Consider the following 16,466-nt stretch of genomic DNA (forward strand, 5'->3'; position numbering starts at 1 on the left):
GCACCTGATAGTGACCAAGAGGTGTTCCAGTGGGTTCAAATCATCCAAATTTGTTGTTCACTGTCATGCTCCTGAAACAACTACAACATGATTCTGTCCTTGTGACACAGATAATCACTGTACTGGAAGATGCCATCACCAGTGGGGAAATGTCATGCATGAAGGGATGCAGGTGGTCCATAATAATGTTCATGCAGTCAACAGCTGTCATGGTGCCTTTGATTATTAACACAGGTTCCATGGGAGCCCAGGCGAGTGCCCCGTAGTACAATATTGCCCCCAATAGCCTGCATATTTGGCATGGTGGATGTTTTGGGCAGCCATTTGCATGGATGATGGCATATCTGGAAAAGCATTGACCTGGAGTAGCAAAAACAGGAGTCATCTGACTGTTGAAACATTATTATTGATTCACAGTCTAATTTTGATGATCCCATGACCATTGCAATCATACTTGACAAAGCCATTGAGTCAACATGACAAAATATAGGCATCATCTGCTGCAGAGCTCCATGGTCAACAACAAGCACTGAACAATGTGCTCCAAAACATCTTTGTCTGCACCAGCATTATACTTGGTCATCACATTTGCCATAGACTGCTACCTATCCTGCTTTACAGACAAGTAAGTACCGTATTTACTTGAATCTAAGCCGCACTTTTTTTCCGGTTTTTGTAATCCAAAAAACCACCTGCGGCTTAGAATCGAGTGCAAAGCAAGCGGGAGTTCTGAAAAATGTTGGTGGGTGCCGCCACAACTAACTTCTGCCATCGAATATATGTAGCGCTACACAGGCATGCTTTGTAGGCACAAAGATAAATACTGGCACCAAAACCTCTGTGTCAGTAAATAAATAAAAAAAAAAAAGGTGGAAGACGAGCCTTTTTCCTCCGCCCAGACTTTCGACCACTGCATTTTGGTACATTATCCAACGAAGTAAATGCAAATTCTGTATTGTTGATCTTCGAATGTAGCAGCATTTCAATGTACTAAGAAAATCCGACTGGCAAGACTGTTTGGGATGTTTGTCAATATGGCCAACTCTACGTTCTGAATTTTTTTCCTACCTGTGAGAAGGAACTTTTATGAATTGTGAGTCACATGCAGTATTCTCTTCACCATGAGATTAATACGAATACAAACATCTTGCCATGTATTGTTTCGTGTTTGCTACTATCTCATTTGGAAATTAATACAGCAGTGATTGTGTGTGACATAGTTTCAGTAAGTCCATGGTAGGTTTCCAGAGGTACGTGGCACCAGATGCCTACACACAGGTCATACAATTCCTGTAAATTATGGACTAGTGGTTTGTAGGCACAGAACTGGCACCTGCCTAATAAACTACGAAACTAGAGTGTGACAACCGCAAACGCGGAAGAATATGCATATCATGTCATGTTTATATTCGTATTATTCTTATGCCTAATAGTGATACAGTCAGAAATGAAGCACGGCAACTGACTAGATTTTTAAATCTAAGATGACTCTAATTTCTGTGCAGAATGTAATGAACTAAAGAGGCGCCTGCAAAGATTTTCAAACGGAGAAAAATTTTCGCTAAAATTTCGTTCATAACATCATCTATCATACGCAGTCTATTATTTGGTTCTTGTTGATCATTATCAAAAGAAAGCAGTAGTGTAAGTAACAACAAATGTTTCGCTAATGAGATGATTCCTCTCTATTTTTTATTTGTAAGCGGTGGTAGCGCGCACAAAAGCAAGCCATGCCGCGAGCGGCGACAGGCCGTAAACACGCACTATCAGAATGCAACAAACAATGCATGACACAGTATAGTAAGGCATTTTCAGCTTAGAGTGACGTAAACACCTATAACAAAGAAAACGGCGCTTATCAGATCAAATAAAAATAAGCAATCAATTCAAACCATACGAAGCACGTGAAAAAGGAAGGATATCCGTATAAATACGGACGGAGCGCCTGACGCGTAGCAATGGCTACCTGGTAAAGCTTAACTGCTAAGCTTACGACTCGAACCAAACTACTGCAGCTGTATCGTCATTCATTCGAGCTAAATTGTGTCTCATATTACAATTAGACAAACTTTGTTTCGATTTGGAGGTGCGACCTAAAACTTTTCTCTCCCCCTTGAATTTCGAGTCTCAAATTTCAGGTGCGGCTTAGATTTGGGAAAATTTTTTTTTCCTTGATTTCGAGTCTCATTTTTCAGGTGCGGCTTAGATTCAAGTGCGGCTTAGATTCGAGTAAATACGGTAGGCAAGCCTCTGACCTCCACATTCTGTGATTAAGTGTGGATGTCCAACACTCTTTTGCTTACTTGTGGTTTCTCTGTCCTTCAACCACGTTCCATAGATGCTCACAAACTAGCATGCAAACTGCAGATCAACTTCACCATTTCCAAGATGTGCATTCCAGGTGTCAGGCCATAAAAATTTGCCCTCTGTCACAGATTCTTATGCCAGTGGATTTCCCCATTTTCAGGCCATATTGTTACTAGAATGATTCCCCATTCATATCTAATCTGCTTGTATACATTCCTTACCACATCACTTGCCCACAACACCACCATGCAGCATTCAATCTCATGGTATGCAGAGGTCACAATGTTTACACTCATCAGTGTATGTAGGTCGAATTTAATGAAGTTGTGACACCTCAATCTTAGATTTCCCACTTGCACAGTTAACTGGCATCATAAATTATTATTATTATTATTATTATTTTACAGGAAAATTTTCACCTGGCCAGTGTTATCTGATGTTTGGACTTGATTCAGATAACAATCGTTTTCATTCAGTACAAAGGAGACTCCACACCATTTTTACTCTAAGTCCTAGATTTCACGATTTTGAACATGGCTGTTTTTCAGCAACCATATATAAGTTTCAATAGAGAAATAACACACCCAACCGACTGCAAATAATTGTTTAATACATGACCTAGGTTTCAACACCTCTAAGGATATCTTCATCAGAATGAAAATTTAGAAGCTACATAAAATAATACATAGAAAAATAAGTTTGACAGAAACATTAACTGAGATGAAAAATGTCACACCGAGTGAGATGATGCAGTGGTTAACACACTGGATTCACATTTAGGACCGTCCTCATTTAGGTTTTCCACAATTTCCCTAAATCACTTCAAGCAAATGCAGGGATGGTTCCTTTGAAAGGGCATGACCATATTCCTTCCCCATCCCTCCTTCGTCTGATGGGACTGATGACCTCTCTGTTTGGTCCCCTCCTCTGAATCAATCAACCAACCAAAAATGCCACAACATAGAAAGGTTACTTACATAAAGTTACAATTTGAGAAGGCAATAGACAAAGTTTAGAGTAAACGTGTTCAAGTCAAAAATCAAAAATGTTCCAGTATTTGGTACATACACCTTGCAAGGAACAACATCAGAGTAAGAGGGCCAGTGGCTTACATTGCTGCTACAAAAACAAGACAAGTTGTGCCATCTATCGGGTGAGAACAGTAGCATATGCCCAGTTTGAAACAGTAGAACAGAAATAAATGAATTAAACAACAGTTAATTAATTAAGAAAATTCTAAGGAAGAGAGCTTAAAGTACTTTTGATAATGCACAGATTTAAGATTTTCGTCAATTATTTCCCTCATACTTACATCCTCAAACACTTCAGTAAATGTTTTTCATACATTATGCTTCACATACTCAACAACAAACGTGCACTATTTTATCATTAGCACTATTTTGTATTCACTCCAGTTGATTATAGCTCTGACACAAACAACATGTTGCTCTCACATGTCCCTGTATGCCCACATTGTTGCGTGTGCTACTCTCACACTGTAGCAGGAGAGGTTTGAATATTATTTCTTGTGTGAGCACAAAATTGCAGAATAAAATATTGTCATAACTTTGTGATGATTTTCTCCTTAACAAACACCCCCCCCCCCCCCCCCCCACACACACACACACACACGCACACCGAACATTATCAATAGACCATGATTTAATTCATCTTTTTATGTGTCTTGGGTAGTGATCATTTGGAGATGACCAGTAGTGCATATTTACACATTGTACATAAGTGCAGATTAACCTGTTGAACATGATTTGCTGCTACCAGTAAATCATGTTCCCAAGTTGGGAGATAACATGTAAGTAGTCTTTAGAAGCAGTTCAGTCAATATGTTATTATAAGCAATGCGCAATATCTATTTAGTTCTTGATCAGATTTTTGATTCTTTGCATGGCACTAGTTGTCAATCTTCTGCCAGTGGAAAGTTTCCATTCTACTATATTACTTCTTATTACACCCAAAGAAGCTCATATTTGTTTTATCATTGCATGAAGGATCAATTTTAATCACATTTATGGCATGGGGTGAATAAAAGAGGTCCAGATGAGTGGATATGGTTGGATGTGAATGTATGCTATAACCACACCCCATTCTGAGTGTTGTGCAAGTTGTGTCAGTGTGAGTCAAGCAGCGCAAAGGGCATGACAGTACTCACAGATGAGTAGTAGGGGTCTATTGTGGACAGTTATGTGACAACAAAGTCATGAAAACAGTGTGGTCAGTTGTTTACTGAGAAGTTTAATGGTGTCAAAGTGCCAGCAAACAGTGCCATGCAATGCTTTGTCTGAAAATGGCATCAACAGGATCTGTTTTGAACAAGTCAAAAAACAGTCCAAAATGTGCCTGCACACCAGAAAATGTGCCTGCAGTTCAGCAGAATATGCTTCAGAGTCCTAACAATTCAACCTGATGCCTGTTGCAAGAGACCGCCATATCTCACTGATCATGCTGACGAATAGTCCACCTAGACTTGCACATGCAACCCTACTGAGTGTGTGTTGTTCTTGCTTTAAAACCAGCAGATGCTCATCAGTGCCTCCAGTTCTGTGAGTGGCTGTTCAGTTCACCGAGATAACAATGAATGGCTTGGACATGGATTTGTTCTTTATGTGTGATGAAGCCAAGTTTCATCTAAGTGGTTATATGAACTCACAGAAAGAAACTTCCTGGCAGGTTAAAACTGTGTGCCGGACCGAGACTCAAACTCGGGACCTTTGCCTTTAGTGGGCAAGTGCTCTACCAACTGAGCTACCCAAGCACAACTCACACCCTGTCCTCACAGCTTTACTTCTGCCAGTATCTCGTCTCCTACACACAGTTTTAATCTGCCAGGAAGTTTCATATCAGCGCACACTCCACTGCAGAGTGAAAATCTCATTCTGGAAACATCCCCCAGGCTGTGGCTAAGCCATGTCTCCGCAATATCCTTTCTTTCAGGAGTGCTAGTTCTGCAAGGTTCGCAGGAGAGCTTCTGTAAAGTTTGGAAGGTAGGAGACAAGATACTGGTAGAAGTAAAGCTGTGAGGATGGAGCATGAGTCATGCTTGGGTAGCTCAGTTGGTAGAGCACTTGTCCCACGAAAGGCAAAGGTCCCGAGTTCGAGTCTCGGTCCGGCACACAGTTTTAATCTGCCAGGAAGTTTCATATCAGCGCACACTCCGCTGCAGAGTGCAAATATCATTCTGGAAACTCACAGAAACACAGCTTCTGGGCAGTAGAGAATCTGCATAACTTCCACCAAATACCATTGCATGATCAGAAGTTTTGGGTTTGGTGTGCAGTGTCTGCATGCCACATTATTGGTCCCATCATCTTTCATCAGATGATGATTCTGGCACATTACATTGCCAACATTTTGAAACCATTTGTGGCAGAATTAATGGAGGAGGAAAAGACCAATAGTTATTTCCAACAGGGTGGAGCAACTGCCCGTACAGCTGACTGAGCCTTGGAGCATATTTACACAATCTTCACAATCTTCTCAACAGAATTAGCTCAAACTCATCTCCTACAATGAATACAGACTGCTTGAAGACCTTACTGGTTTAAATCAAAAACATCTTATCATTCATAGAACTGATCCACAAATTTAGTATGTTTCTCTCACATGATGATATTTATCAGAAAAGCTGTTGACTACAACTAAGGTAATAATCAAAGTAAAGTTTCTTGTATTTACTACATTTCCTTGCTGAAATTTAAATAACTATCACCAAACTCACCATGAAAGTATTTCAAGATATTAATGCTTTAACTTATTTCTAATTGGTTTCACACAAAACAAATCTTACCTTGAACATATGTCATATTGAAGTCTTCTGACAATTACTAATATGTTTTATACATCTACATCATTTGTGTATGAGTACTCCTTAAATGTGTCTGTGCCAACTGTAATTAATCTAATTTTGTATTTGCAGTCCCTATGATAAAATAAATAGGGAGCTGTTAAATATTCCTCACTTATTCTGGTTCTTGATTATTTGTAAGTGGGTGTAATGTGATAGTTCATATATATCTTCAAGCATCTGCCAGTTCAGGATTTTAGCATGTTAACGATGTTCTCCTATGAGTCAAGTAAACCTCTGGCCATTTGTTGTTTCCTTGTTTGTATACACTCATTGTCCACTAAGTCCTTTTCAGTATGGCTCACACAAATGATGAATATCCTAAAATGGGGCACAAAATTGTTTGGTAAGCAATTTCATTTGTACACTACTTGCATTTCCCAGTATTCTACCTATGAACAAGGATTTTATCTGCCTCACCTATGATTAAGCCTGTTGAACATCCAATTTGATAATCGTACATATGTTTTAATCCAGAGGAGTTGTATAAGTTTACCGATTTCAGCTATGACTTATTGATATTGTAGTCATAGGATAATATTTTGTTACAATTTAAGAAGGGCACTGTTTTACATTTCTGAACATTTTAAGCAAGTTGACAACCTTTGCAACACTTTGATGTCTTATCAAGATTTGACTAAATATTTTTACACATTTTTCGGATAGTACTGCACTTCAGAAAACAGCATCATGTGCAAAACATCTGAGGTTACTATTAATATCATCTTCCAGGTCATTAACATGCAGCTGCAACAGTAAGGATCCCAACACGCTTCCCTCAGACATGCCTGAAGTTACTTAAATACCTCTCAATGCTTCCGCATCTAAATTAACCTGTTGTATCCACCCTACCAAGAAATCCTCAATCCTGTCAAACATTTTGTTTGTTATCTTTGTTACCCTTATGATGACACTATTATTAGTACATTTTGGCATGGTACTGAGTCAAATGCTTTTTGAAAGTCAAGAAATACTGCATCTTGTTGGTTGCCGTAATCCACTGCTTTCGGGATGTCATATTAGAAAATCACGAGTTGGGTTTCACATGATTGATGTTTACAGAATCTACATTGGTTGCTGATTAGCATGGAAGATGCTATTCTGTTTGTGGTACTTCATTATACATGAGCACAGAGTACATTTTAAGATAATACAACATGTGGAAGTCAATGAAATTGGATTACTTCTGCTACCCTTCTTCTTGATGGGAGTGTTGTTGTGATAATGGCAGTTATGCAGGAGAAAGTGCAGTTTGTTCTGTGATTTAATGAAATGCATTTGCCTACTGCAGTTCAGTGAGAGTTCCAAAGTGTCTATGGTCAACATCTTCCAGATGTGAATAGCATCAAAGAATGGTATAAAAAGTTTAAAGAAGTTTAAAGAGACTGCTAGTGTTGGTGATAAGGCAAGAGGCAGTGGAAATTGAGTGAGTGATGACACTGTTGATGCTGTGCATACAGCATTTCAATGCAGTTTGTGAAAATCAACACACCACATTACCAAGGAAATAGGCATACCTCGCAGCACTATGGTCAAGTGCAACTCCTGCAAGCACTTCAGCCAGATGATAGGCCCAGAAGTGGCAAATTCACTAGGAAAATGCGGGAATGAACTGATGCAGGCAATAACTACCTTAATAAAGTTTATTTTCCCAATGAAATGACTTTTTACATCTCCAGGAAAGTAAACAGGCATAATGCTCTGATCTGGGACTCACAGACCCCACATATTGTGATACAGCAGATAAGGGACAGCCCAAGAAGGAATGTGAAGTGTGGGTTAATGCCCAACACAATTACTGGACCTTTCTTTTTCACTGAGCCTGATACTATGGCAACAGATTACCTAAACATGTTAAAACCTTATGTTGCAGCTCAGTTACAGGAATTTCAATTATGGGTAGTGTTTCTAAAAGATATTGCACTGTCACATTGGAGGGCTAACTGTTTGGATGAATCCTTTCTGGACAGATGGATCAGTGGAGACAGTCCAGCATCATGGCCATTGTGTTCACTTTTTTGTGGGGTTGTGTTAAGGATAAAGTGTTCTGTTCACCAATTCCTGATGTGCAAACTCTTATGACATGAATACATGCTATAGAGGCAGTGGTGAAAGGGATGTTGGCAGAGACATGAAGAGACACTGAGTATCATCTAAATGTTCTACAAGCAACAATTGGAGCACATGTAGAACTGTCTCCAAAAAATGTTATAAGTTAAGCTGCCATTTGGAACAAACTGCACAGCTCTATCTAGCATAAATCCTTAGAAATAAATTTTTGCAATCAGAGAAAAACTTTATACTCACCCTGTATTATATTTGCTCCAATGTTTTTAGGAGTGCTTCGAACTCTGACTTTGTTGTACATGTTTTGGTAGCTGATTACTAGTATTTCAATAGTGTCTCTCAATGTGTGCACATAATATATGGTTATTGAATATTTGTAATTAAATTAGACTTACCATAATCCATAAGTCTTTTAGCTATATCTACTGCTTCAATATTTGTTTTGTCTTTGAGATCTCTCACATCAATTATGAATTCATGTGCAACAAGTCCAGTTCGCTGATCCTTATACAAAGTTGGATAATGATCTTCTAATCTTTTACTCATGTAATTAGCATTTAATATGGCAACTTGGGTTGCTTTCCTCAAGCCTTTTGGGCCCATCATCTGGAAAAAACAGTATTTAGTGAGAGCTGTCAGATGAAATGCAGTACTTGCAGACAAGGAAAATAGATGCAAGATTGTGAGGTTAAAAGGATTGATTGTCCAGTCAGAGTGCACTGAACCTGGTAGAGATCTGACATATCTGAAGTTAAAAAATGACATCTTGATGCATCAAATCACTGCAACATGGATTACATCCTTCCCTGACTACTAGTTCTGATCATTTGGATCATATAGTTGACATAAGATCAGTAAATGATGATCATATTGGGTAAAATGCATTGTTAGTAAAGGATATTGTCCATATTTCAGATTTTTTGGCAATTCAAGTTGTTATTTTTCAGGTGAGCAAGATGTTAAAGAGGATAGAATACTACCTATCAATTTACTGAAGCACTGAATTAAAGACAGGAATATACATATGCACTGGAACTGCTTGGCTTATAGAAGAAAATGAAGGAAGATTGGAGTTTAAAGTCCTGTGAACAATTAGAGATAGACCACAAGCTCAAATTGTTTCAAGGATAGGGAAGGAAATTGGCTGTACCCTTTCAAAGGAATCATCCCAGAATGCTCCTGTAGTGAGTTAAGGAAAGAATGGTAAATCTAAATCAGGATGGTCAGACATGGATTTGAACCACCATCCTTCCAAATATGAATCCAATGTGCTAACCATTGTGCCACCTCACTCAGTTTGTCTTTTAGACAAAGTTACTTGAGGGACATCATTGTATGTATTGGCAGTCCACCACTAGCATCCTGTTTTTTTTTAATGCAAGATACGTGCCACTTCTTGCAAAAAGAGGAAGCATTGGTATCCCCTGATAGATAGCAATGGAGGTTTGGCTTGCTTGTCAGAGCACAGAGCATGGAATGAAGTAAAAAAAGTTAAACGAGTAATAAAAAGGCAATCATTTGGTGGTGTGTGTATGTGTATGCCAGGAAATAGTGCAAGTGATACAAGTGCACAATTTAAATCAATTCATGTGTATTATAAATTAATATTTATACAAAAATCTGCCACATCACATTAACTGAAACAAGAAAATCATGATAATGCCCATGAATGTTTTTAATATTTATGTTTGAGAATAGCATGTGAACAGTGCAACTCTGAGAAAAAATAAATTTCAGAAGAGAGTTGATATACACAGAACCATGTTACCTTAATTAGTATAACAGCACTCGTTCCCTCTGCCTCAAATTTCTATATTATGTTGAAGCATTTAGCATCTCTACAAATGACTGTGCCACAGAGGAAGGAGCAGCCTGTGCCCATGTTTCAAGTAGGGGGGGGGGGGGGGTTATGGGTCATAGTTGTATGACAAAACTTTCCTACTACTTACTGTATTATAGTGTAAAGATATATTATTATTATTGATGTTGTTGTTGTTGTTACATGAGCTGGACCACTTACAGAGTGCTCTGTCAGAGCTAACTAAAAACACATTCGCTTTACAGATTAGACATACACTGTTCTCTCACAACGCTATCAACTCACAATGAGTACAAATCTCAGATGGGATGGATGGTTAAAAATAGTCGGGGGGTGAGGGGGAGGAGGTGAATCAGTGGGGAGAAGGAGGAAATGGACGGATATGGTTTAGGAGAGCCCATCCTGGCATGGACGAAGTGTCTGTGTGTAAGGTCAGGTTAAGTAGTAGGCTTGGTGGAAGAAACAGACAGTGGTGAGAGTACCTGAAGGAGAATGTATAATAGGAATGATACATGGGAAATAAGGAAATGTTCCAAGAGGGAAGTTTATATGTAGTAGGAAACAGATGGGTGCTATAGAGGACTGAGACAGGGTAAGAACAGGTGAAGGGAAGTGGAAAGGGAGAGAACAGCAAGTGAGGAACAGGCACTGGAGATTGTGACCGAAAGAGTTACGGAATGGTGGATACATCACAGGAAGAGCCTCTATCTATCCAGATCATAAAAGCTGATCTTGGATGGGAAATTCAAAATTTATGGTTCTGTAGACGTCACTGAAGTCAATCACCATGTGATGCACAGCACATCAACAACAGTGTTGTTTATTTGGCCTTTGGTCATAGTTATGTGGTGGTTGTACAGGGTGTAAGTGGATTCTTTGGTAATTGTTACAGTTCATAAAATTCTGTGCAATGTACACAGCAGAACTGATATACAATGTGACTGCTTAGAAATTTTGCTCTTTCTTTGATGGGTTAAGAAATTCCAGTGTCAGGAATCAAATATGATGTTGTAGGCAGATGCATGGGACAAGTCTTGTACCTGAATCTTCCACAGGTTTATGGGGGAGCAGAACCAGCATAGGAATAGGCAAAGATACTGTGTAGTTTAGGTAAGCAGCTGAATACCACAGTGGGATGGTATAATTGTGAGGAAGATATTTCTAATTTCAGGCTATGCCAAAAGATAGCCAAGGTCCTGATGGAAAACATGATTTCATTATTCTGACCTACCTTTGAGAATGGACTGTAGATTTGTAATGAATGTTAGATAAGTCATAGAAGACCTGTTTTTGGACAACACTGGGAAGGTAATTCCAATTTGCAAACACCCCATCAAGTCCTTCAACATACTAGCACAGAGATAGCTTATCACTGCAAATGTGGCATCCATGTGTTCTCAGGTTGCATTGGAAGGACTTCATGGTGTGAAATGATGGCAGCTGTTCAAATGTAGATATTGTTGGTGATTGGTGGGTTTAGTGTGAACAAATCTTCTTAAGTGGGATGGATGATCACATCCATGTCAGTCACTCACTGAGATCTAGTGAACAGAGAGGAAGAGAAGTTCTTGAGGTTTTGGAGGAATGAGGAACATTAGAAACAAAGGGGATTGGGACAGCCACAAATTACTGATAATGCATGTATTATTCACTGATAATGTGAGCACCACTAAATTAGTGAAAACTCCAGAAGTCCACAAATGTTCTAATCAAGTCAAACTATGTTGTTATTTCATTCATGAATTTTACCAAAATGTGGATATCAATGAGGAATATATGTGTTCTGAAAACTAACTTGCAGCACATATTTACAAAGTCTTTAAACTCTGACAAATTTAAAACACTGTGTACTAAGACAGGAAATTTTAACTAATGAGTTTTGTTCCATTATTACTTCATTCTTCTTACTAAAAAGTATTTTGTGCACCACAGTTTCAGTTATTTACATCACTGCTTCACCCAAATCAAATAATGATGTGTCTCCTGTTTGCTTCTGCTGTGAACCTCATTTAGTATTCTATGAAACCTCTCTACACTACATGTGTGTATTCTTTGTTTTGTCTGTAGTTTGCAGTGTGAGTTGTTTATGTGCATCCATGTTACATAAAGTGTCTTGTTCTTTTCTTGCCACGAAACATACCCTTAGTTCACCACAACAGTCTCAAAGTAAAGAGATCATTGATTCCCATGCTGCAGCAAACAACCTTTGCATGCACCAAGGGGAGAACCACAGCAGTAATGATAAGGGAAAGACCTTCATATGTTGCATGGCAAGTATGTATAATCTTTTCCTGTGGACATGATCCAGTCTGTCACTAGCAATGGAGGATGTACCTTTGACAATTCCAGACACATGTGCTGGCAAAATGTATGAAAATCAATAAATAAATGTCAGCTGAAGATCCCAAGACAAATGTCAACAGGCAATACTTCAGAAATGCCAATAAAAGGCTCAAAAATTTTGCACTTGAGATACCTCTAGTAATCTCTAGTACATGTCCCGCAGTAGCACTCCCAAAACACCCACTTGCAGCAGCTCCCAAGTCAGGCAGTTTCAAACTGCATGAAAACAGCAGCTAACTTGTCCTGTGCCTAAGAACAGCACATATGTGACTGAAGCACTGTTTGAAATAAAAGTAAACAAATAACTTTAAGCAAAACTTGCTGATTCTCTTAATTTATTGGTCTGTTATACCACAAGAATCAAAAATTCCCTTTAAGGGGGGGGAGGGGGGGGGGGACATAATGGAGTTTGGTCCAAAAAATCGATTTTAAAAAAATATTATTTTCTTAATCAACACAGTTTAATCTATGTTGTGTGTGAATTTTATGGTGATAGCAGCTTTAGAAATGCCTTTAAATTGTTAAACTGATTAACTCTGCACTGGCAGTCACTCCCACATTTTCCGGCATTTGGGAAACTGCTTGCTTCAGCGGAATTTTTGTCAGTGTGAAGGCTATTTTCTTTCGATATCTTTGGCTGACTTCAATATCTCTGGCTGACATCTATATCTTTGCCTGAAAACTTTCCTGCATGGGGTTTGTTTATGTTTTGACAATACTAAAACATATTAGTAGGTGGAAGGCTGAATGTTTAAACCTTCTACATCTACATCTACATCCATACTCTGCAAGCCACCTGATGGTGTGTGGCGGAGGCTACCCTGTGTACCTCTATCGGTTCTCCCTTCTATTCCAGTTTCGTATTGTTCGTGGAAAGAAGGATTGTCTGTATGCTTCTGTGTGGGCTCTAATCTCTCTGATTTTATCCTCATGGTCTCTTCGCGAGATATACGTAGGAGGGAGCAATATACTGCTGGACTCTTCGGTGAAGGTATGTTCCCGAAACTATAACAAAAGCCCGTACCGAGCTACTGAGCGTCTCTCCTGTAGAGTCTCTTACTGGAGTTCATCTATCATCTCTGTAACGCTTTCGCAATTACTAAATGATCCTGTAACGAAGCGCGCTGCTCTCCGTTGGATCTTCTCTATCTCTTTTATCAACCCTATCTGGTACGGATCCCACACCGCTGAGCAGTATTCAAGCAGTGGGCGAACGAGTGTACTGTAACCTACTTCCTTTGTTTTCGGATTGCATTTCCTTAGGATTCTTCCAATGAATCTCAGTCTGGCATCTGCTTTACCGGTGATCAACTTTATATGATCATTCCATTTTAAATCACTCCTAATGCGTACTCCCAGATAATTTATGGAATTAACTGCTTCCAGTTGCTGACCTGCTATTTTGTAGCTAAATGATAAGGGATCTATCTTTCTATTTATTCGCAGCACATTACACTTGTCTACATTGAGATTCAATTGCCATTCCCTGCACCATGCATCAATTCGCTGCAGATCCTCCTGCATTTCAGTACAATTTTCCATTGTTACAACCTCTCGATACACCACAGCATCATCTGCAAAAAGCCTCAGTGAACATCCGATGTCATCCACCAGGTCATTTATGTATATTGTGAACAGCAACGGTCCCATGACACTCCCCTGTGGCACACCTGAAATCACACTTACTTTGGAAGACTTCTCTCCATTGAGAATGACATGCTGTATTCTGTTATCTAGGAACTCCTCAATCCAATCACACAATTGGTCTGATAGTCCATATGCTCTTACTTTGTTCATTATACGACTGTGGTGAACTGTATCGAACGCCTTGTGGAAGTCAAGAAACACGGCATCTACCTGGGAACCTGTGTCTATGGCCCTCTGAGTCTCGTGGACGAATAGTGCGAGCTGGGTTTCACACGACCGTCTTTTTTGAAACTCATGCTGATTCCTACAGAGTAGATTTCTAGTCTTCAGAAAAGTCATTACACTCTAACATAATACATGCTCCAAAATTCTACAACTGATCGACGTTAGAGATATAGGTCTATAGTTCTGCACATCTGTTTGACGTCCCTTCTTGAAAACAGGGATGACCTCCACCCTTTTCCAATCCTTTGGAACGCTACGCTCTTCTAGAGACCTACAGTACACCGTTGCAAGAAGGGGGGCAAGTTCCTTCGCATACTCTGTGTAAAATAGAACTGGTATCCCATCAGGTCCAGTGGCCTTCCCTCTTTTGAGCGATTTTAATTGTTTCTCTATCCCTCTGTCGTCTATTTCGATATCTACCATTTTGTCATCTGTGGGACAATCTAGAGAAGGAACTACAGTGCAGACTTCCTCCGTGAAACAGCTTTGGAAAAAGACATTTAGTATTTCGGCCTTTAGTCTGTCATCCTCTGTTTCTGTACCATTTTGGTCACAGAGTGTCTGGACATTTTGTTTTGATCCACCTACCGCTTTGACATAAGACCAGAATTTCTTAGGATTTTCTGCCAAGTCAGTACATAGAACTTTACTTTCGAATTCATTGAACGCCTCTCGTATAGCCCTCCTCACACTACATTTCGCTTCGCGTAATTTTTGTTTGTCTGCAAGGCTTTGGCTATGTTTGTGTTTGCTGTGAAGTTCCCTTTGCTTCTGCAGCAGTTTTCTAACTCGGTTGTTGTACCACGGTGACTCTTTTCCATCTCTTATGATCTTGCTTGGCACATACTCATCTAATGCATATTGCACGATGGTTTTGAACTTTGTCCACTGATCCTCAACACTATCTGTACTTGAGACAAAACTTTTGTGTTGAGCCGTCAGGTACTCTGTAATCTGCTTTTTGTCACTTTTACTAAACAGAAAAATCTTCCTACCTTTGTTAATATTTCTATTTACGGCTGAAATCATCGATGCCGTAACCGCTTTATGATCGCTGATTCCCTGTTCTGCATTAACTGTTTCAAATAGTTCGGGTCTGTTTGTCACCAGAAGGTCTAGTACGTTATCACCATGAGTTGGTTCTCTGTTTAACTGCTCAAGGTAGTTTTCAGATAAAGCACTTAAAAAAATTTCACTGGATTCTTTGTCCCTGCCACCCATTATGAACGTTTGAGTCTCCCAGTCTATATCCGGCAAATTAAAATCTCCGCCCAGAACTATAACATGGTGGGGAAATCTACTCGAAATATTTTCCAAATTATCCTTCAGGTGCTCAGCCACAACAGTTTCAGAGCCAGGGGGCCTATAAAGACATCCAATTACCATGTCTGAGCCTGCTTTAACCATGACCTTCACCCAAATCATTTCACATTTCGGATCTCCGTCAACTTCCTTCGATACTATTGCACTTCTTATCGCTATAAACACACTTCCCCCTTCACTGTCCAGCCTGTCTCTGCGGTATACATTCCAGTCAGAGTTTAGGATTTCATTACTGTTTACGTCTGGTTTCAGCCAACTTTCTGTCCCTAGTAATATATGGGCGTTATGACCATTTATTAATGAGAGCAGTTCTGGGACCTTTCTATAGATGCTCCTGCAGTTTACTATTAGCACATTAATATTGTTATTAATGTCCTAATAGTAAACTGCAGGAGCGTCTATAGAAAGGTCCCAGAACTGCTCCCAGGTGTAGAAGTCAAGATTTATGCAGAATGTGTGGTGGAAAAACTGTGTTTAAGAAGTAGAGTTTTCATGGAATCAGTTTACCAACAAAAAAGAGGAAGCAGCTAAAAATGAAGACCAAAATCTCTCACCTTCAACATCGAAACTTAGGACAGGATAATTGTACAGGTGTGTGAATGATGTTGATATGGATTCCACTGGATTCAGATTTATTGATTTATAGCATCTCTGGATAAAAGAAATTATTCAGATAGTGAGGGGAGACGAAAATTTAATAGTCATGGGTGACTGGAATTCGAGTGTAGGGAAAGGGAGAGAAGGAAACGTAGTAGGTGAATATGGATTGGGGCTAAGAAATGAAACAGGAAGCTGCCTGGTAAAATTTTGCACAGAGCACAACATAATCATAGCTTACACTTGGTTTAAGATTCATGAAAGAAGGTTGTATACATG

At 39.3% G+C, this 16,466-nt stretch overlaps 1 protein-coding gene across 1 annotated transcript in view; it reads right to left on the bottom strand.

Annotated features, from left to right (window-relative positions):
- The window catches only part of LOC126183409 (glycine dehydrogenase (decarboxylating), mitochondrial), a 316,896-nt gene that overhangs the window by 26,191 nt on the left and 274,239 nt on the right, over positions 1–16,466 (bottom strand). Inside the window, exon 16 of the mRNA XM_049925357.1 lies at positions 8,629–8,839. Within this exon, the coding sequence (XP_049781314.1) occupies positions 8,629–8,839 (211 nt within the window). The remainder of the gene's footprint in view (positions 1–8,628; positions 8,840–16,466) is intronic.

This window comes from Schistocerca cancellata, chromosome 4, assembly GCF_023864275.1.
Source record: "Schistocerca cancellata isolate TAMUIC-IGC-003103 chromosome 4, iqSchCanc2.1, whole genome shotgun sequence".
Lineage (NCBI taxonomy): Eukaryota > Metazoa > Arthropoda > Insecta > Orthoptera > Acrididae > Schistocerca > Schistocerca cancellata.